The sequence below is a fragment of the Sminthopsis crassicaudata genome, chromosome 2 (assembly GCF_048593235.1).
Source record: "Sminthopsis crassicaudata isolate SCR6 chromosome 2, ASM4859323v1, whole genome shotgun sequence".
NCBI classification, from domain to species: domain Eukaryota; kingdom Metazoa; phylum Chordata; class Mammalia; order Dasyuromorphia; family Dasyuridae; genus Sminthopsis; species Sminthopsis crassicaudata.
This window is the reverse complement of record NC_133618.1, coordinates 239,136,225-239,157,918: the sequence shown is the minus strand read 5'-3', so window position 1 is coordinate 239,157,918 and position 21,694 is coordinate 239,136,225. Positions and strand designations below refer to the sequence as shown.

The following is a 21,694-nucleotide window of genomic DNA, read 5'->3' as shown; positions in this document are numbered from 1 at the left end:
TTAAAAACAAATGTAAAAATTATTTTACATGTAACTGGGGAAAATAAAAATATTAAATAAATATTTAAATGTATATATCAGATTTTTTCTTTTTTCTTTCATTCCTCTCACTTTCCTTCTTATTTTAGAGTTTTAGGAGGAAAAATAAGAGAAGGGCTTATATTCATTAATATTCACCACTAAATGTGGCTAGGAATATAGCCCTGTTTAGCATCAGGACATCTGAGTTGAAATCTGGCTTTAGACAGTCCTGAGTTTCTGTGAGAATTGAGTGAGATATTTGTAAAGTACTTGATATCTAGCACATAATAGGCACTTAATAAATGTTTATTTCCCTTTCCTTCTTCCTTACCATTTCTAGAGCCTCTTCTCCTGGAAAAAAAAAAAGTATTTATGATACAAAGATGTAAGGCACTGTGTATACCACAGGACTTTAGCTTGATTGATTCTCATACCTGAGCTAGATTTTGGAATATACTGCTCACCACCCACTTTTGTGGCACCTAATTCACTGAATATCATTATAGGAAATAATTTATGGCTATAGTTAGTTAGTCGGTACAACATATTTAACCTGTCTCCAGAGATACAGTGAAAGTCTATCCACAATGACAGAAACTGCCAGATCTCATGGTTTCTCATAATCTTCAAGAGTCAAGAATCAAGGCTCATGTCCATGACACAATTTGACACTATCAGAGAATTTTGTGTTTCACTCCATTCATAACCAAAATATCTTAATAGCAAAACAATTTTTATGTTTATTCTGCAATAGAATGTCATAGAAGGCAAAATGTTATATTTGAAATTAAAATGACCTGGATTCAAATTTTGCCTCTCATAATTATTGTTTTGACTATAGGAAAAAAAAGTTATGAGCCTCAGTTTCTTTAGCTCTAAAATGGGGTTGGCATAGGAACTAGTATCTTCCTCACAAGGTTATAAGTCTTAAATGAAACAGAGCACTTTTCACATTTCCAAGTGCTTTATAACTGTCTGCTATTATTGTTATTGTCACCCTGTAACCCTGAGAAAAACAGCAGTTAATTGTCTAGTAAATGTGCCCACAGCTGCTAGGGAAGGCTTTATAGGGTACGGCTTGTTTTTAATAATTGCATAAAGTGACTATTAAAACATAACACTGCACATTAAGACTGTTAATTATGTTGCTATAAAATACTGAAGATGAAGTATTCCAAAAATGCCATTCACTTATCTCTGCTAGGACACACAGTCCAAAATTCCAGGGAGAATCCACAGCATTTTTATTTGGCCCTATCACATCACATGACATCACAATCCAGTGAAACTTCAAAGTATACAGTAAAAGTCCAGATAAATCTGTTTGGCTTACTGTGGCTTCATTCCTGAGACGTTTTCCATCCATATCTAAGTCATGCTTTGAGAGGGAGCATGATTTGAAGGAGAAAATACTGGTTTTCGAGTCAGAGGACCTGGCTCTGATATTTAGCAGCTGTGCTAAGGCAAGGTCATTTAACCCAGGCAAGACATTTAACCTTTCTTGGACTCAATTCCCTCTGTCAAATGAGAGTCTCAGACTACATGCTGTGCAGCACTCTCTCAGTTTTCAATCCTGTAACTCTAATTTTCATCTTAGTTAATTTGACATCACAAACACACACACACACACACACACACACACACACACACACACACACACACACACATGCATTTTGCCATATATGATTAATCTTAGATTTAACCTGTCAAAAAGAATATTCATTTTTCACATGCCCTTTTCCCATTCTATGATGGCTTTATTTCAGTGTCTCCCTGTAAATATGCTATTATTCTTTCAAGACTGTTCAAACTTTCTTTATGATTCAGTCAGAAATGAATTCTCCCTCGGCTTTTTAAAATTTATCACTAAGTGTATTAAACAAAGGAAATTATTTTATAATAAATGCATTATGTTTATTTGTTTACATGTCAGATCTTCTCCACTAGATTCTACTTGAAATAAGGGACTTTTTCTTATAAACCTTTGCACTTGGCATAGTGTCATGAACACAACACGTCTCAGTAAATGTTAATTAATTGATGTACCAACAAATGAGATGGGTTTCATTTAGACAATAGCCTATAATTGCTTAAAAAGAAATGTAGACATATCATTTAAGTAGTAATCTTCTTAATGAGAGCCAGAAAATAATTTCTGCTATATTGAGATGATACTCTTTAGAAGAGCAGCAGGGGAGCACTAAAAATTGAGAAACCTTCAGTTTTAGGGACTAAAACTCTAGCATACTAACAGGTTGCTACTATGATATGAACTATTACTAATACCACTACCACTGCTGCTACCTATTAATATAATTACAATTATAACTATTTAACCTTAAAATTGACCTAATGAATTGGAAACCTAAAAACAAAAAAAAAAAAACTACATTTTTATCCCTAAATATTCTCTAGATTTGGTTTCATGATTCCCTTGTCCTTCCTCCAAAATGCTACACAACATTATTTTTAAAAGTAAGGGTGAATTTTTTTTAAGCATTTGATAAAAACTTTACAATACTCCTTGAATTCCCTCATCCCAGTCAGAGACCACATTGTACATACTTGGTGAGGGCAGGGATCAATTTTTTATTTATGTTCACATTTTTCCCCAGCTTCTTATACAGTGTTTAGAATACAGTAAATATTCCATAAGCATACAGTGAATGACTGAGCCACATAGTGAACACAGGATTATGAATCAGTAACAAATTTCAGTATTTTTTTAATCTCAACAAATGAAATCCAATATCAGAGAAATCTCAATGATAAATGAAGTTTGTTCTAAAAACTAAGTGGTCCAAATCTAGTATTAAATACATTTTAAAGAAGGGTTCACTTTGGGCTGCCTCAGCTTTAAAGACTGTTTTTTAAAGATACGATACAATTTGTTTTTGGAGAAAGTGCTCTGACATAATACTGTGTTCCAGGCTTCTATGGCCCACAGCCAACTCCAAGTGCTGTATCTCTAGGTTACCCCTTGAGGGAAAGACTGAAGTGACGTTTGAATTCCGGGAATGATTGGCTCCTTGGACATGGCCACTCCTCATTCCAAAATTAGACATCAGTCATTGATACAGGGGATGCCTCAAAGGTGGCAAAAATAGCCCTGCTGCTGCTGAGGGAATAACCCTAGCAATGTACACAGCAATGTCACTGTGCCCTCTAGATAGATCTAGGTTGGGAAAGCCCTCCAGGACAATCTTCTCATCACACAGTGGACAAAATTAAGACCTGGGGAAGTAAAATAACTGGCCTACTACCACGGAGTTACTAAGAGAGCTGGATTGTGAACTCAGTCCCCTGACTCCAAATTTGGGCTTTTGTTTCACTCTACCACAGTGTCTCCTTCAGCTGGAAAGTATTTATCAAATAAAATGAGACAACTAAAACTTTTCAATCTTGCATTTCATCTGTCCTCAAATCCACACTACCCCCAAACTCTTCAGTCAACTCTTCCAAGGAAGAGTAATAAAATTATATAAAAGTAGGGATGGTGAGGGATGTCGGTAGAACAAATAATGTTAGTACTTAAAGGAATTTTTAATCATCTAATGCAATCTTATCAGAGGAAAAGGAGGCTCAAAGAATGATTGAAATGATTGACCCAAGATTACATGACTAAAAATTACCCTTTGGAACTAGAACCCAGAACTCCTGAGTGATTCTTTGATATTCTTTCCACTATACTACGTTACCCCTCCAGAAGAAAATAAAGATTGAGGGCATGGTAACAAAAACTACTTTTAGAAACGTATTTCTAATAATACTCGGCTAAAGTTAGGTTTGCTTAAAATTGCTGGAAAACATTTTGAAACAAATATTTGAAAGCACTAGAAAGAATTCAATCCCCCAAATATATCAGAAACCATAGAGTATAAGCACATATAAAGGGGAAGTAAACATAATAAAAAGTTTATTTTGTGATTTGGACAAGGGATCAGCTGCCTACATATCACAGTGGGACCTGTTCTTTCTCCATTGGCCTTCAGAATATTTGTAGGAACTTTACCATATTGCTGAAATGTTTCTGACTAGCTCAGTTGGTGGAAGCCTTAATAATGAGGTTAAGGTTAGAGGCTCCAGTACAAAATGAGGTAGGTAATTTCATTCTATTTCCCAACCTACAACCCCAGCCTTCTCAAAAGTGCAGACTGCTTGACCACTACAGCAGCTGGGTGAGAAAATTCAGGTGGATAAGTATAAATCCATTCCCATTACAGAAAAGAAATTCTGAAAGAAGGTGACCTAGAGACAGTGAGTTGGTAGTATAGTCTCTATATACAAAAGAATAAAAAGAATACTAGTTTTTCTGCTCCCACATAGAATTTCCAACACGACTTTCTGACTTCTCCCTCTGCTTTATACTTCTTCAAAATTCACATGTATTTTTGAAACTTTGTCACTTTGATTGAAGCTGGATAAGAAATTGAAAAATTGCTCATGTTTCATGAACTTGAAAAGGACCAGAACTTAACTATACTGTCAAGGAACAAGCAAAATCAGACTAATCTATATTAATGTGCAATTATTATTTCTAAAAAGAAAATCTGAAGGTTTTCCATACTCTTCATTAATCATAAGATAAAATAATAAGGAAATTTAAAATGAAAAACATGTGCCCACAAACTGGGGCAATTCCTCACAAAGCTAGTGAAGTCAGTCTAGAGATTATATACAAGGAAACTGAAGTAATTCTGGTCTCAGATACTTATTAATTGTGTTACTCTGGGCTAATCACTTAATCCTGTTTGCCACAGTTTCTTTATCTATAAAATGAGCTAGAAAAGGAAATGGCAAATCGCTCCAGTATCTTTGCTAAGAAAACCCCAAACAGGGTTATAAAGAATTGAACATAACTAAATCATATAAAAAAGATTGTGTATTAGATAATGCAAGTATTACAAAAGGAAAACTGTAATGTCATCAACATAGAAAATTCCCAATTGAGTAAAATTCCCTCTGCCCTGGTAGGTTTTTCTTTGCTTTAATGTAGAGCCTTAGAGAGTTGTCCAGAAAATCCCCAGTATCATGCCCTCTCTGATATAAGAAGTGTATTGTATAATGCAAATAAATATGACACAAACTGTAATGTGATAAGTATATATAAGAATTTTAAACTTATTCATGTGAAAAATATAAAAAGGGAAGCTAGGTGGGACAGTGGATAGAGTGCTAGACCAAAAAGTGCTCATTTTCCTGAGTTCAATTCTGGTCTCAGATACTTATTAATTGTGTTACTCTGGGCTAATCACTTAACCCTGTTTGCCACAGTTTCTTTATCTATAAAATGAGCTAGAAAAGGAAATGGCAAATCGCTCCAGTATCTTTGCTAAGAAAACCCCAAACAAGATTATAAAGAATTGAACATAACTAAATCATACAAAAAAGACATTGTTTTTAACAGGAGATATGTAAAGAAGGTTGCAAGTGAGGGTCTTGAAGGAAGAAAACTCAGACTGAGTGTGGGATAAGCCTAGAAAGCCTTAAATTAGATCCACATGTGGAAGACTTTAAATGTCAGGATAATGTGTTTGAAATATATTTGGTAGGTAAAAGAGAGCCAAGGAAGGATTTTATTTTGAGCTATGGTGGTACATGTACACAAAAGAAGTTACTCTGTATTAGGCACTAGAAACAAGGAGATAAAATATGACATAGTCCCTATTTTTATTATATTTCCATTCTAGTGTATTATGTTAGAAGCAAATAAAAAGGGGTTAGGTATAGAAGCAAATCATTGCCCTAAATAGATGCTGATTGAATGTTCAACAAGAAACCCCATAGTTGACACTGGTGCAGTGTGTTAGATAACAAAAAGAACTGTCAAACATACCATTGAATTTTTCACACTCTGAAGCAGACGCTCATGCTGCTCCGCTATAGCCAGGGCAGCAGAGTGTACTTTCTGATAGATTGCTTCTCCATCTCTTGTTTGAAAGATAAAAAGTCCTTCCCCAGTATCACACATCCTGTCAAAACAAAACACAGAAATTGCCTGAGATTCAAGTTACTAGAACAATTAATCAAGAAGGTCTTTAATACAATTCAAAGTAAAGCACCATAAATTTATTAATTGCTTATCACATGTAAAGTATTTGTTAATCACTGGGTGGGAGTAGAAATTTAAGTAAAAATGAACTCTTATGGAACTTATATTTTAATGGAGATTGCTAGTGGAGCAATGTGTCAAGCATTAGATTTGAAGTGAGGAAGACTTGAGTTCAAATTTAATTCAGATAGAGCCAAAAATTATGTGGGCAGTTAGTTATTTGTCATGAAAATAAACAGTGAGGCTCATGTTCTTTGGTTTCTTTGTTAGAGTCCAGCAAACAGGAAAGTAAAAACATATTTATATGGGAGGAATTCACAGGAGAGATTTAGTAAATATGCAGTTTTATAGGATGTCCAAGATCCCATAAAAATGAAGGTTTTGTGGTTCTGTTATTCCATTTAGGCAAATATCAAATTATTTCCAGTATTAAGTACACTCTCATGATATGAAGACCCTGACTTTGCCTCTATAGACAGCTAAAGAAGTAATTAATTGAAGAAATAGACAAATTTTGTTGAATTAGTTTGCTAACTATGTCAGTACCTTGTATTCAGAATACAAAATGGGAATATTTGCTCCATCAATGCAGATTTCAACCTAGCCACACATCATCACCTTAACTGATTGGTGTCCATGTTTTCCTAGGCAACAGATTTTCCACAAAGTGCCAATGTGTAAAGACCTTTTTTTCCCTTTCCAATTCTGTGGATTCCAATACAAAATTTCTTCAAGGAAGCATGCTCCTTTGGAATCCAATGTTAAGCATGAATAGAAATATCACTTCCATACAGAACCATTAAAAGAAAAATGCAAATTTTCATGGAGAGAATGATGCATAATTAAGAGGAAGTCAATTAGGTCCATTTCAATCATATTTTATATAATCAAAAAAGACATAGATGATTGATTATTCAATTTGCTTGCTAGCTCAATAGCTTATATTTATTTAGCATTTTCCTTTAAAAAGCTTTTCATACAATTTATTTGATCTGATCCTCAAAATACAAAAGATTGTATCTCCATTTCACCAAAAAGAAAATTGACACACAGAGAAGATGGGTGAAGTTAAATTCCAAACTCTTTATCTAGAGATCTCCAGACTCTAGGGATACATCTTTCCTCAGATAACCTCAATTGCCTAGTATCATAATAATTTGTACATAAATGAAGAGACAACTTGTTAACTTAGGACACATAGAGCATAAGATATTCTTAATGATTTAATTCTAGAAAACAGTTGTCTACCCTATTCTCATTTATAAGATCCCTCTACTTTAGGATCATTGTTTTATTTATTTGTTTGTTAAGTCTACCCACTGGTTATCTCTAGAATAACAAAAGAACTCTTCATTGAAAAACATAAAAGGCTGACATCTGCTAGTTTTCTCTAGTCCTTTTTCTTTTCTTTTTTCTCTGTTATTATTTTTTATTAAAGCTTTTTTTTTTCTTTTTAGTTTTAAAATGGGTGCATGGATAATTTTTAGCATTCATCCCTATAAAACCTTGTGTTGCAAATTTTCTCTCTCCATTCTTCTCACTCCCTTCCCTACAGAGCAAGCAATCCAATATACGCTAAATATGTGTAACTCCTTTATACATATTTCCATTATTATCTTGCTGTACAAGAAAAGCCAAGCAAAAAGGAAATAATGAGAAAAAACAAAATGCATGTAAACAACAATAAAAAGAGTAAAAAGAATATGTTTGATCCACACTTAGTTTCCACAGTCTTCACTCTGGAAAAGCCAGATGGCTTTCTTCATCATAACCTGAATGTCCTGAATCATCTCATTGTTGAAAAGAGCCATATTCTTCAAAATTGCTCATCATATAATCTTGCTATTTTCATGTACTATGATCTCCTGGTTTTGCTCGTTTCACTTAGCATCAGTTCATGTAAGTCTTTCCTGGCCTTTCTGAAATCATCTTGCTGATGATCATTTCTTATAGAACAATAATATTTCATAACATTCATATGCCATAAGTTATTCAGCCACTCTCCAATTGATGGGCATCCACTAAGTTTCCAGTTTTTTGCCACTACAAAAAGGGCTGCCACAAACATTTTTGCACATGTGGGTCCCTTTCCTTCCTTTAAGATCTCTTTGGGATATAAGTCCAGTAGAAACACTGCTGGATCAAAGGGTATGTGCAGTCTGGTAACTTTTTGAGCATAGTTCCAAATTGCTTTCCAGAATGGTTGGATCCATTCACAATCCCACCAACAATGTATCAGTGTCCCAATTTTCCCACATTCCTTGCAACATTCATCATTATGTCTTCCTGTCATCTTAGCCAATCTGTGAGGTGTGTAGTGGTATCTCAGATTGTCTTAATTTGCATTTCTTTGATCAATACTGAGTTAGAGCACCTTTTTATATGACTAGAAATGATTTCAATTTCTTCATCTGAAAATTGTCTGTTCATATCCTTTGGTCATTTATCAATTGGAGAATGACTTGAATTCTTATAAATTTGGGTCAATTCTCTAAATATTTTAGAAATGAGGCCTTTATCAGAACCTTTGAGTATAATTTTCCCAGTTTATTGCTTTTCTTCTAATCTGCATTGGTTTTGTTTGTGCAAAAACTTATTTACTTAATATAACCAAAATTATCCATTTTATATTCAATAATGTATTCCAGTTCTTCTTTGGCCACAAATTCCTTCTTTCTCCATAGATCTAAGAGGTAAAAACATCCTTTGTTTTTTCAAATTTGCTTAAAATATCACTCTTAATGTCCAAATCATGAACCCATTTGACCTTATCTTGGTATATGGTATTAAGTGTGGGTCAATACCTAGTTTCTGCCATATCAATTTTCAATTTCCCCAGTAGTTTTTGTCAAATAGTGAGTTCTTATCCCAAAATCTAGGGTCTTTGGGTTTGTCAAACACTAGATTACTATAGTCATTGACTATTTTGTCATATTCCACTGATAGAGTACTCTACTTCTTAGCCAGTACCAAATGGTTTTGTGACCGCTGCTTAATAATGTAGTTTTATGTTTGGTATAGCTAAGCCACCTTCATTTGCATTTTTTCATTAATTTTCTTGAAATTCTTTCTAATGCTTTTTCTTAAAGATTATTCTGCCGTCTTCCTACATTTGTGTTCTTTTTATTCCTCAGTCCCAAATATGTATTCTACAATCTAGTGAGATTGGCCTCCTTGCTATTTTTCAGACAAGACATTCCATAGTCCTACTAAATTCATTTTTATTGACTCTCCTCCCTGCCTGAAATTTCCTTCCTCATCACTTCCACCTGCAGGCTTCCTTCAAATTTGAGTTAAAATTCCACCTTCTTCAAAAAGGTTTTTCTGGTCTTCCTTAATTCTAGCACCTTTCTTATAACATTATTTCCAGTTTATTTTACATAGATCTTACTTCTGCATAATTATTTGCAATATAATTATGCTATCTTACCCATTAGATTGCAAAACCCCCATGGCAGAAGATGTCTTTCTTTTCTTTGCATCACTAGCACTTAGTACAGTGGCTGATATGAGCAATTTTGACTTAAATGTTTTTTGATATGACATGTTTTGAAATAAGTTTTTTTAAATGCATTAATAAATACAACAGAATTTAATCAAATTTTTATTTAATTCAATTGGCAAAGGTAGGATGAGAGTGAAACATGGATCAATCTCTAGGCAAGTTATTTGTTCTTCCTTGAGACTTCATTTCTTCATCTATTTTTTTAAAAAGGCTCAGAAAAGAGGATATTAGAGTGGATAGAAAGTTTTCACTTTTCTAGGGAACAATCGTGTTTTTACAATATTTCAATGGATCCAAGACTGAACTGTGTCAGCCCTTTTCTTCACTCCTATTTCCAATCAATTATTAATTCTTGTAATCTCTCTTCACCAAATATCATGCATCTATCCTCTTCTTTCCACTTGAGTTACTAACAAGCAGTTTCTTCCAATCAAGAAGGAACTGGACTAGTTAAAGATCTTAGCTTAAAAAGACTGAGGTCTCCCATTGAATCCAGGACCATTTGGAGTTCTTCTGATTCATGTCTGGCCACTGGACCTAGATAGCTCTGGAAGAGAAAGTGATGCTGGTGATCTTGTACAGTCTTCCCTGACTGGAATCCAATTCACTTGCATCTTATGACATCATCTCCTTGATGTCATGATGATGCTTGAGAATGAAGGACAAACAAGAACAATTATAAAAGATGAAGAACTAGATGGGCTATGTGATTCCTCAAATGCATTTCTACTCATCAAATCCCATGTTCTTACTACCCTAAATCCTACAAATGGTCTATTGCTTTTTCATCCCCTACCCAGTAATGTCCATTTCTCATGTTCAGAGAGATTATAAATCAAAAGTATGGTGTTCCTAACATATCTCTAAGTCACACTTATAAAGATATGCTCTTAAGGGAAAATCCACATATATTCCCTTTTACAGTGTGTGGGGTTTTTGTTGTTGTTGTTGTTTGTTTTGTTTTTTGTTTTTTGTTTGTTTGTTTATTTGTTTGTTTGGTTTTGGTTTTTTTGTTTGTTTTTTTTTTGTCCTTTCTTTCCCTTTACATAGGGCTTTCATCTTGGAATTTTTTCAAGATTGAAATGGAATACCCCTAGTCCCCAAAATTGTGTTCTTGTAGACTCCTCCTTAATACAAACATGTAAAAAAGACAACCAGAGAAAACAAAACAAGGGTTCTGAGACAATCTTCTCATGGTTTAATTTACATGACACCAATCCATCCTGATATTTCTAAGAAACAGGGACTTTGTGCCAGTATGTTTATTTTTACATTTTGTATGTGCATGAATGCCTTTATATGAATGCTGTCCAGATTATTAATACTATATTTAATTAACATATTTAGTAATATTTAGTATTTTATTGATATATTCATTAATATTTAATTAACATTATATTAAACTGTACTACCCAGAACTAAAAAATAATACTATCTAAGTATATATAGTAAGACTAAGAAGAATTCGAAGAGGTTTTGTAAAGGTCAATGTTGTAAAATTACCCATGCATATGTTTTGTAAATAAAAAGCTTTAATTAAAGAAATAGAAAAACAATTTAGAAAACTATTCCTTCCTTAGTCCTTATTCCTATATTAATGTAGTTTAAGATCACATTATTAATTGATTTATAACCTCCTATATTAGATACATCTGATTTCTAGTATTTTCTTTGTTTCTCTCAATGCAAACTTGAATGGTCCTTGAGAAAGTTTTTCTACCTTCCCCCCAAAAAATTTACTTTGCCACCATGAACTCAGACCAAGAAAAGACTTAGATGATAACACAAGTTAAGTTTTGTATTGTTTTGTTTTTGTTTTTGTTTTAGAGCACTGAAGATTATGTTAGTGATAGAAAAGTCAGGGACATTGGTGGATAATAAGATTGGAGGATAATTGTACATGTGGTATTACATTCTGACTCTCTTCTAGCACCAAACAATACTTAGTGTATATAGAGCATTTGCTTTTTTGTTGATTGTAGGATAACACTTTGTTCCAAATTCACCAAAAACAAAATTACCTTTCTTTTCAAATGAAAGCTTCAACAGCAATTAAGTTTATTAAATGAAGTGCTCTCAGCACTGATGATTTCTTTTTAAAGAATGTTTCAATTTATATGTTCCCCAAAATACCTTTTCATGCAGCTTTCTTGCATCCCATTTAATGACTGCTGCTTCTTAAATATGTGTATTTTATTCTTTTCCTCAGATTCTTGACCTATCTGATCATTTCATTTAAAAGACAACACTAAGAACAACTATGTATGTCTGAGGTGTTGGATGTGTGTCTCTCTAGCAAAGAAATAAGGTGCATTCATGTAAATTAATTATTCTACAGAGTGTGCCAAATGCCACCCGGAGTCTGCTCTCTCTAGCTTAGGAGGTAGCAATTCCTCCTTTTTCCCTTCTCCTCCCACTACAGAGATAGAAATTTAATTCCACTAGCAAGTAAGAGATATCTTGACAAGAAGACATGCTAGCTAATCCAGTAATCAGTTATCAAATTTATAAAAAAGATTTGAACTGGACATCCCTTGTGAAACAATCATTTTCTCTATTATACAATCTTGTATAATGATAACCATTTCACACGGGCTGCTGTTGCTATTCTAGTTATATTTTGGGGAAGATCTTTCCATATAAAATGATAAAAATGTCCTGGGTCACAGTCTATTTTCTGTTATAGATATTCAGGCAAGACAATTTTGCTTCTCTGGCTTTTTAGGAATTAACAACAAAAGAAAGCAAACAAAAATTATTTTAAAATAAATAATAAAAAAATTAGAGATACCCCCCACTCTTTCCTGCCTCTACAGGCTAGATAGTTTTTGGAAAATTAATTACACTTTTCAACTTCAGAAGCAATGGGCAGAAATTAATTGGGTAAGTGCAATTTTATATGAAGAAAGATCTATTTTAAGGGAAGAACTGGAGGAAAGTTCAAAATTAATATGAAAACCTAGAGGGGTAGTTTGAAATCCTTCATGTGTGTCCTAATCCATACAGAATGACTATCTCAATCATCTTGGCTTAAATAGAAGTTTACTCCTACATTATATTTCAACTTTCATGTTAATTTTCACTCTTGTCATTCAAAATCCTTTCTATATAGAATGTTCAGGCTGAAATGATTTTTGGAATCTTTAAATCCAAACATTTTATTTTATAATACATTATTTTAGACCCAGAGAGTTGGTATGGCTTGCTCAGGGTCACATAATTAGCAGATGACAGAGCTGGGGCTCAAACTCAATGTTCCTGAAACTAAGCACAGTATTCCTTCTATTAACCCATATAAGGTTGCTTTGTTTTCTCTGTGTTGGAACATTAGAAATTAATAAGCAATAAATCTAGATGGCAATAAGTTTCGCATACAAAACCACTGACACAAAAACAACAAAATTATTCATCATTGTATAAATCATATGGCTAATATCCAAATCACCACACTCCCCATGTGCATCTCCATGAATTCAGCCAACAATATGGCAACAAAGAAGCATTCAACAAAATAAAGTTATGTGGAGTTATGTATAGAAATAGAAGGATAATAATAGCTCACATTTAATCATAAACCCATAAGTTACAGGAAAGCTATGCTTTTTATCCAGGACATATTGACCAATCCACATTTTGATGGAAAATAGTAGAAAGTGGGCAACATAACACTCCAGGTTGTTAAATTCAACAAAATAACTAGAAATACACGATCAGGTGATTAGAAACTATACACCATAAATTTGCCTTCATTAATTGAAATGATAAATTCCCACACAACAACTTCTTGAGAATTTAGGAAATAAAGTACATTAAAATCAGAATACCATTGCAAGCAGAACTGTCACCCAAAAGCTTCTGGAAAGAAAATCAATCCATAAAAAATTAAGAATGTTTTAAAAAATATATAAGGATATCTGTATATTGAATACTTATAATGAATAAACTACATAAGAGTACAAAACTTTCAAAATATAGAGACCTAGAAGGAGAAAGCAAAGTCATTTATGAGCAAACTAAGACATATCTATCATCCTATCTGCTACTAGAGTTGTCCTAAATATGTTTTTAATGAGCCTATCAAAGAAAAGCTTACTCTAGTACTTTTACTCAATTACCATAAATAGCGAATTTATTAGCTTGTATAATAGCCTGGAGAGCATTAAATATATTTAAAAAATAGCAGGATAGTGATTTTTCCTGAGGATATTTCTAGAGGGAATTAGTTTTAATTTATTAATGTATTAATTTAAAAATTAATTGAGAGTGAGATGATTATAATAATAGTAACAAGACAGTATAATAATAGTAATAATAATGGTAAAATTCCCATTAAGATATGGAATAAAAATAGTATTCCCATTTAACAGATGACAAAATCAGGGTTCAGAAAGTTATTAGCATAATACTGGGCAAGTCAGTTAATGTCTTTATGTCTGCATTTCCTAAATTTATTGATCCTGTGATGACAGGGGAATCATTCACATTCAAACAACTTTAAGTGAGAAGGATAGTCTTCTGACTACAAGTTAAGAGATTTTATTTTTTGCTTTTTTTTTTTTTTTTGATTACCATTTCTATATTGTCTCATCTATTGACACAAATATATGATTTTGATGGAATGGGATTAACCATTCATATCAAACTCCAACTCCAAGGATTGTTAAATTGTGTTAGAAATGTGTCTAAAGAACCCACTAATAGTACTTAAGAATTATCCATACTTTGAAAGGAATTCATAGAATCAAGCAAAAATCTGTTTTAAATATTTCTGAAACTCATCATTGGATGGCAGACATGCTGGAACATTGCTTATGGCTTTGTGAACTGTGGATTAACCTTTCTGGAAAACAATTTTTAATCATAGAAGAAAGGTTACTAATTTTTTATAACCTTTAACCCAGAGTTTTTACTCTGGGTTACACTACTTCAATTACACTACTTCAAGGTGGTACAAGGAAAAAATCCACATATCAAAATATTCATGTCAGCATTACTCATGATATCAAAAGATAGAAATATATGTGACAACTAGGGATTGGCTGAACAAACAATAGTATATGAATTCAACAAACTATTACTGTGTTATAAGGAATGATGAATACAATAACTCATAAAAACACAGGTAGACAACATAGTGAATTAAAGAAATAGTATCAAACTCATATAGAAATAGGGGCCAAAAAGCTATATTTAAAGATCCGTAGGGGATACACATTGACTTAGAAAACCATATGCCAATATTATCTTTGTTCTATTGCATTTTTATTTGTTTTGTTAAATGTTTCCCAATTACACTTTAATGTGGTATATCTGGCTGCTTTCAGGATTATTGCAGATCCATACTTAACACCTCTAAATTAGAGTGAACAAAGCAAAGGCAAAAGAATACACACAATATTACAACAAGGTAAAGATAGTCAACTTGAAGATGCAACAAAACACTGGCTAAAACACATTATTTATGTTCATTATTATATTATGCCATTAACATTTCAGGACACATCCTTTCTTTTTTCTTAATCAATAAACTAACTACTTTGGGAGAAACACACATTATTAGCACTGTTTTGTTTTGTTTTGTTTGTTTGTGGTGTGGTGTGTGTGTGTGTGTGTAGTTGTGTGTGTGTTGTGTGTTGTTGGGAAGAGATTGAGATGAGCCTATTATGTCAAAATAAAATATATCCTTGCATTAAAATATAATAATAAACTTCCTAGAGAGTTTTAACTGCCTACAATCATCTGTATAGATGAGAAGAAAATTACATAGTTGAAATGGAACTTCCTTATTTTGATCACTTTCCTGGGAACAGCCAAGGAAGCAAATGCCTACATTAATAAAGCAAAGGAGAAATGAAACCTTCATGCTTGGAAGAGCTTGAATGATCTTATTATCCTAAGCTTCTTGATGATAACTATAAAATACATCATTGTTTGATGTTCAGGCAAAGTGTAAAATAATGATACTGTTACCTAGAGAATAAGCAACTCTTTCTGGGAGATTTGGTAGTGGGTACTCAATTCAGTGCTCATTCAATGCTTACTAAATGAATAAATGAATGAGATTCAAATAATCGATCTATTCCTCTCACTCAATTTCCAGCCTTAAATTTACATTGGAACAGACTAAGCTGATTTCTTGAATAATAATATAAAAATTATTCAAATTAAATATAAATAAAGATAAGATGACACAGTAGAGAGCTGGCTTTGGAATCATAATCTAGAGTAAAATTCTTCTTCTAACTAACACCAGCTATGTGACAATGGACAAGACATTTGATATTTCATTACTATAAGTAATTCTTTAAAAATGTAAATTATAAGTGATTTACTAGTAGGTATTGGTAAGGGAATTTTCCACACAAATCTTGGTAAAGTCAAAGGTCTAGGCAAGAAAAAAAAAGTAATCTATCACCAGACATTAAAAAAAAAAAAAAAACTTTACCATGTGTAATGCAGTATAATTCTATACTTTATAATTTAACATGGGCCACTCTTCATACATCCTGTATATTATATCCTGTATCTATAAAATAAAAATATGTGTATATATATATATATATATATATATATATATATATATATCCTGTATATACTGTATATTTGTAGCATCAATACAGTAATTACATTTCAAAGCTTTAAATATATTAGACAAAACAATCTAACTTCCTCATTTTTAGGTGAAGAGTAGAAAAATTATTTGCCAAAATTCTATTTGTTTAATATTATTCTAAGATCCAGTATCCTTTCCTATTAATTAAAATAAATTTAAAAGAATATGAAAAATACTAATATTTACAAGAGCTGACAAACAGCAGAGTCTAAATAAACCTCTGGAAATAATAACTCTGACTTTAAACATGATAGACATTAAGGGGAGACAATGTCAAGAGAGGAAGTAAAGAGCAGTAGATACCTGGATAATCATTTTGGGCTGAACTAGATAGATACCTGCTCTAATCTAACATTCTTCCTTAATGGGATCACAATATCTGGGCCAGGGTATAGGGTGGAGTTTATCTAACTTAACCTTCTCATATTATGATGAGGAAAATGAGATCTATAAAAAGCTTGCCCGAGGTTACATAAGCAATAAATAGCAGAATCAAGGTATCTTTGTCCAAAGTTCTCTTTCTACTTTGACATTTGACATTTCATATTTTATTACACAAATTAATAAATAATGTGTATTTAATATGATCAATATATATGAATCTTATTTCAACAAATAATTTAATGAAATAGTGAGTTAATTTTAAGTGATATTAAATAATGTTCATTAATTTAAAGGGAATATTCACCTTAATAGATATTATGTTTATCACAAAACTTACATTTTTGCATAAAAGACATAAAATTTTATATATCAAGTAACATTCTACCTCTTAGTTCCAACCATTTTCTCTGGTTGTCTCTCCCTGACTTCTATTAAGTCTCAAATAAAATCACATCTTTTATTGGATGCCTTCCCTAAACACTCTTAATTCTAAGATCTTCCCTCTGTTAATTATTTCATATTTTTCTTTTATGTGGCTAATGTTGGATATATTGCTTGCATGTTATTTCCCCCTTAGATTGTAAGCTCCTTAAGGACAGGAATTGTCTTTTCCTTTTTTATAATCCCAGCACTTAGTGTGGTGCCTGTGACATGAAATGTACTTAATGTTAAATGACTGACTGATATTCTAAAATTCTTTGACATTCTGTGACCTATGTTCTAAACTCTATAAAAGTTCTAACATTCTAATTTCTATATTCTTGGACCTCTTCCAAATATGCTGGTCTATGATTCCATGATTCTCCAATAAATCCAGACAAAAATCAAACCAAACAAATAAAATAATTAATAAATAACAAATTCCCTAAGGTTAATAAGAATGCTCATTTTTACTGAAAAATGTGTTCAATGCCTGCATATGTTGTTTATCATTAATTGATAAGGCATTTCAGAATCTGAAGACAAAGTTATAGCAAGTACAATATCCAGATTCTTATTTATATACAATATATTCACCCACAAATATAATAGATGAGTATTGAATCACAATGAAAACTATTTACTGAATATTGATGTTTTATATTATTCTAATTCAGTGACTTTTATATTCTTAAAAATTATTTACACATTGATGATTTCAACTTTATACAGCTGAAAACAAAATTATAATAAAATGCTCACTGATTATATAACTCTTAGCAGGACATAAATCTTGGAGCCTCAGTTTTGTTATATTTAAAATGAATAAGACATTTCTCATATAGCATTTAAGGATATAATGAGAAGAATTCAATGAAAAATAAATTGCTAAAGAAATAAGAATTTCTCCTTTCCAAGTTCACAGATATCCTTTTGCAATTCATGAATTATCTTTGGAGCTGGATAAAGATCTATGGACAAATGAAGTGAGTCTGAAGCCAAAATAGAGCCCATCAAAAATTCTTAAACTCACCTTCCTGCTTCAAATGTGAACCAAGTTGGATCTCGTCCATATCGTCGGAGGGCACTTAATGGCCAAGAGATGAGCTTGACTCTGGGATTCTGGATGTCCCAAAGACAGATATGCTCATATGTTATCTGCAAGGTACATTCCCCATGTACATCTAAGTTAGGAGATGGCATCAAATACACATTGAATCTCTCTGGGAGAAAAACAAAATGTTAGTCTAAAGTCCCTAGGAATTAAATATTGATGATACTGTAGGAATTTTGAGGCATTCAAAACAATTATAATACATTTCTCCCTATGTCATAGAAGATTACTAAAAGAAGGCAAATCCATCCTACATAGAAATTTTTTAATGCAATCTTCCTTTTTGATTAATACATGAATGATGCATGAATAGAGCCTGCCTGTTAAAATATAAGTTACACTATTTACATAACTAAAATTCAACTTTTTGTAAAGAAAAAAGTATACATTTGCAAACTTAACAAAAAAAAAGATATATGTCAGTAAAAGATAAAATCATTAAAAACCATTAAAAATTACAATTGTGAATTTGTACTGGCAAATGGAAGTCAATTATACCTTCAGCTTTGTGTTCACAATAGATGCAGGTGCACAGTAATTGCTCGTATGTCTTAATTATATCAATGCTGTATTGATCAACTTATAATTATCATAACTCCATGAATAAAACAGCAACCAAAATTATTTTTAAAATAGTTCGACCAAATGCCATGCACACAATAGAGCTCCAGGGTGTCTGAAAAGCTTCCAAATTAATTAATGGCACCACATTTACTGATAGGTTTCCTTTGACAATTTTCTGAGAAGAGACTTTTCTTTATTTGATTTATAAAAAAAATATTAAATTATCAAAATTATTTTGAATCATTTAACTTCATGATAAATTATCCTAACACTCATTTCCTACAGTTAAATTATCTTCCCCATCCAATATAATTATAGTTTCTACTAAATTACAAAGAAATCTCCATTATTCTCACCATTATATAGTTGATACAAGTAAACACAAAAAAATATAGCCATAACAGGTTTTCATCTGGCTTGTTCAGCATTGAATACATCCAATCCAAAATGATAATTTAAAGCTATCTGATATTAATAAAAGGTTAATTGATTTTGATATGGCAATCACAATGAAGACTCACAATTACATAAGACTTTGCAGTTTGAAAGATAAAGTAAATATATTACTTCATCTGAACTTCATAGTAATTATGTCAGAGAGCTACCAAGCTACCTCTGTTAAAAGTGGAGGTTCAAAAAAAGTGAACTGTTCAAAATCATATAGCAAGCAGTATCCCAGTTCCAACAATTATTAGCAATGTAACGAATCAGGAGAAAAATAGTATTATTTTAAAGAGAACTGGATTTGCACGAAAGACATTTGGATTCTAGTCTGAGCTATACCACCAATTATTTGTCCCTGGGTAATTTATCTCACATATTTTTGCGCTTCCTTGTCATCAACTATATATTTATTTTATTTAAAAATAAAATAAGCATTTTATTATTTCTAGAATGTTACCAAAATTTAGCTGAGGTACTTCTATAATGAATTTTTGGGTTTCTGGGGATATTAGTTGGAAACTTTCAAAATATTCATAAATTTATATTTCTTTTACATACCATTCTGCTCTCTTTCTACACCAGTGGCCAACAAGTCAGGTTCTCCAAGGCTGATGTCATTAATACGAGTTCCCAAGCATTCCATCTGCAGCACTTTACACCACTCATCTGCCTCAAGCTCTGTATAAATGCCCAGAAAATCTGCATGTAGGTACATGGCACACTTACATGGCAAAAATCAATAACCCCACAGTTTATGGAAACTGTTACATTAGACACACCTGAGTCACAAGCAAAGGTCTTGGAGGTATCATCGTTGAAATAAATCCCAATAGCATGTTTCTTTGTGCTTTTGGGCAATCGTAACACATTCTTAACATTATTAAGTTCTGTGACCTGAAAAAAAAAATAGAAATTTTAGTTACACTTCCTGAATTAAACTATACAAAAGCAGAGAGCAAAGAAGGAACTCAATCTTTTTTATTGTATGTAACAAAAATGCCTGCTATTTGTAGAGTGCTTTGAGGTTTACCAAATGTTTTCCTTACCACATTCACATGAATGGTAGGCATGAGTATTTATTATTGTTATTGTTATTATTATTATCATTAATTTCCTGAAATCACTTATTGAGTGACTGTCAGAGGTAGGTTTCAAACCCAGATTTCTTGTGATACCCTGGTCCGACATTCTTTCTTCTATACAACAATGAGTCTCCAAATGAAAGCAACTCAACAGGAGCTATTACTTTTAAATCTCTAACTTGTTTGGTTCTGATTAAAGGCTAGCATTAGAGGTGGTAGGAAAGATTTGGGCAATTCCTTACTTTTAATTATAAAGACATTCAAGATTTCTCACAATCATACTATAATAGCAAAAGAATTGGGCAGGAATTGAGTGGACTTGAATTTAATACCCATTTTATCAGTACCTTATTATGCGATTTAGAGATAATCCCTTCCCATTCCTTGGTCACAGGTTCCTTTTCTCAAATAGATAAATTTCCTTCCAATGTTAATTGTTTATGGGACTATTTCAAATTAAGGAAAAAGTATTTATTAAACACTTACTCTGTACCAAAAACTTTTTTTTGCTACAGAAGAAAAACCTGAAAGGATTTCATAGTTTTCCTAGCTTATTTTTATAGAAACTTGCATAGCCCAGTTTCCAAAGCATGAACTTTTACTTGCTCCAGTTTTTTAAAGTTTTTTTTTTCCTCTGCTTATGTTATCCTTGATACAATAGGTTGACTTTCACCATTATGCTTTATCAAAGTTCTCCTTCAAATATTTTAAATATTATTATTATACAATAGTCCATATAAGGCTGAAATAAAATGATTTTGCAACATATGATCTCTCCCATTTAGGGTAAAAAGGGAGAAAGAAAGTCATATATCATTGCCTAAAATACAGGGAGAGCTGAATGAGTCAGAATCCAATTATGTGCTTTGTAAATTAATCCCAATGCCAACCAATTACATTCATCATACAGCACCACACATTTACATAAACAACTTTGAAACTAAAATAATCTACAAAGTTTTGAATTTTTATGATTCTGAGAGCTTTGATTTATTAAACTCAGTTCTATTCAATACACATTTATTAAATGCCTGAGAGGTTCCAGTTGATGCCCTCCATTCCCAATCTCAAAATAACTAAAAAACAAACAACCCTTATTGTTTGCCGATATTATCCTGTACTTTAAAGACTTGCCTTAGAAGATCCCCTCTCCAAGTTCTAATCCAAGATTCCTAATTATGTATGTGTGTGTATTTGTGTATATGTGTGCATGTGTTTTAGTCATGATTCTCTTTGGCAATCTGGTAAAGACTACAGATTCCTTCTCAGAAAAAAAAGTTTTTAAATAAATAAAATAAGTAGGATTACAAAGAAGACCAATTACATTAGGATACAAGTTTCCAATTTTTTTGTAGTTCATATTTTGTCAGTAGAATCTGACAATTAGTCCATAACCCTGTAATACAATCAGTTGTTTCCGATCTAATTTTCTTCAAGTAACTGAACATGTTCAGCAATATAACTGATCTTGTCTTCCCACCTTGAGAATATAATA

General features: G+C 32.2%; 1 protein-coding gene across 1 annotated transcript in view; it reads right to left on the bottom strand.

Annotated features, from left to right (window-relative positions):
- The window catches only part of DOK5 (docking protein 5), an 83,304-nt gene that overhangs the window by 30,144 nt on the left and 31,466 nt on the right, over window positions 1-21,694 (bottom strand). Inside the window, exons 2-5 of the mRNA XM_074288643.1 lie at window positions 19,897-20,011; window positions 19,676-19,795; window positions 18,029-18,218; window positions 5,858-5,993 (exon numbers count right to left, since the gene is read on the bottom strand). Of these exons, the coding sequence (XP_074144744.1) occupies window positions 5,858-5,993; window positions 18,029-18,218; window positions 19,676-19,760 (411 nt within the window). The 5' untranslated portion in view covers window positions 19,761-19,795; window positions 19,897-20,011. The remainder of the gene's footprint in view (window positions 1-5,857; window positions 5,994-18,028; window positions 18,219-19,675; window positions 19,796-19,896; window positions 20,012-21,694) is intronic.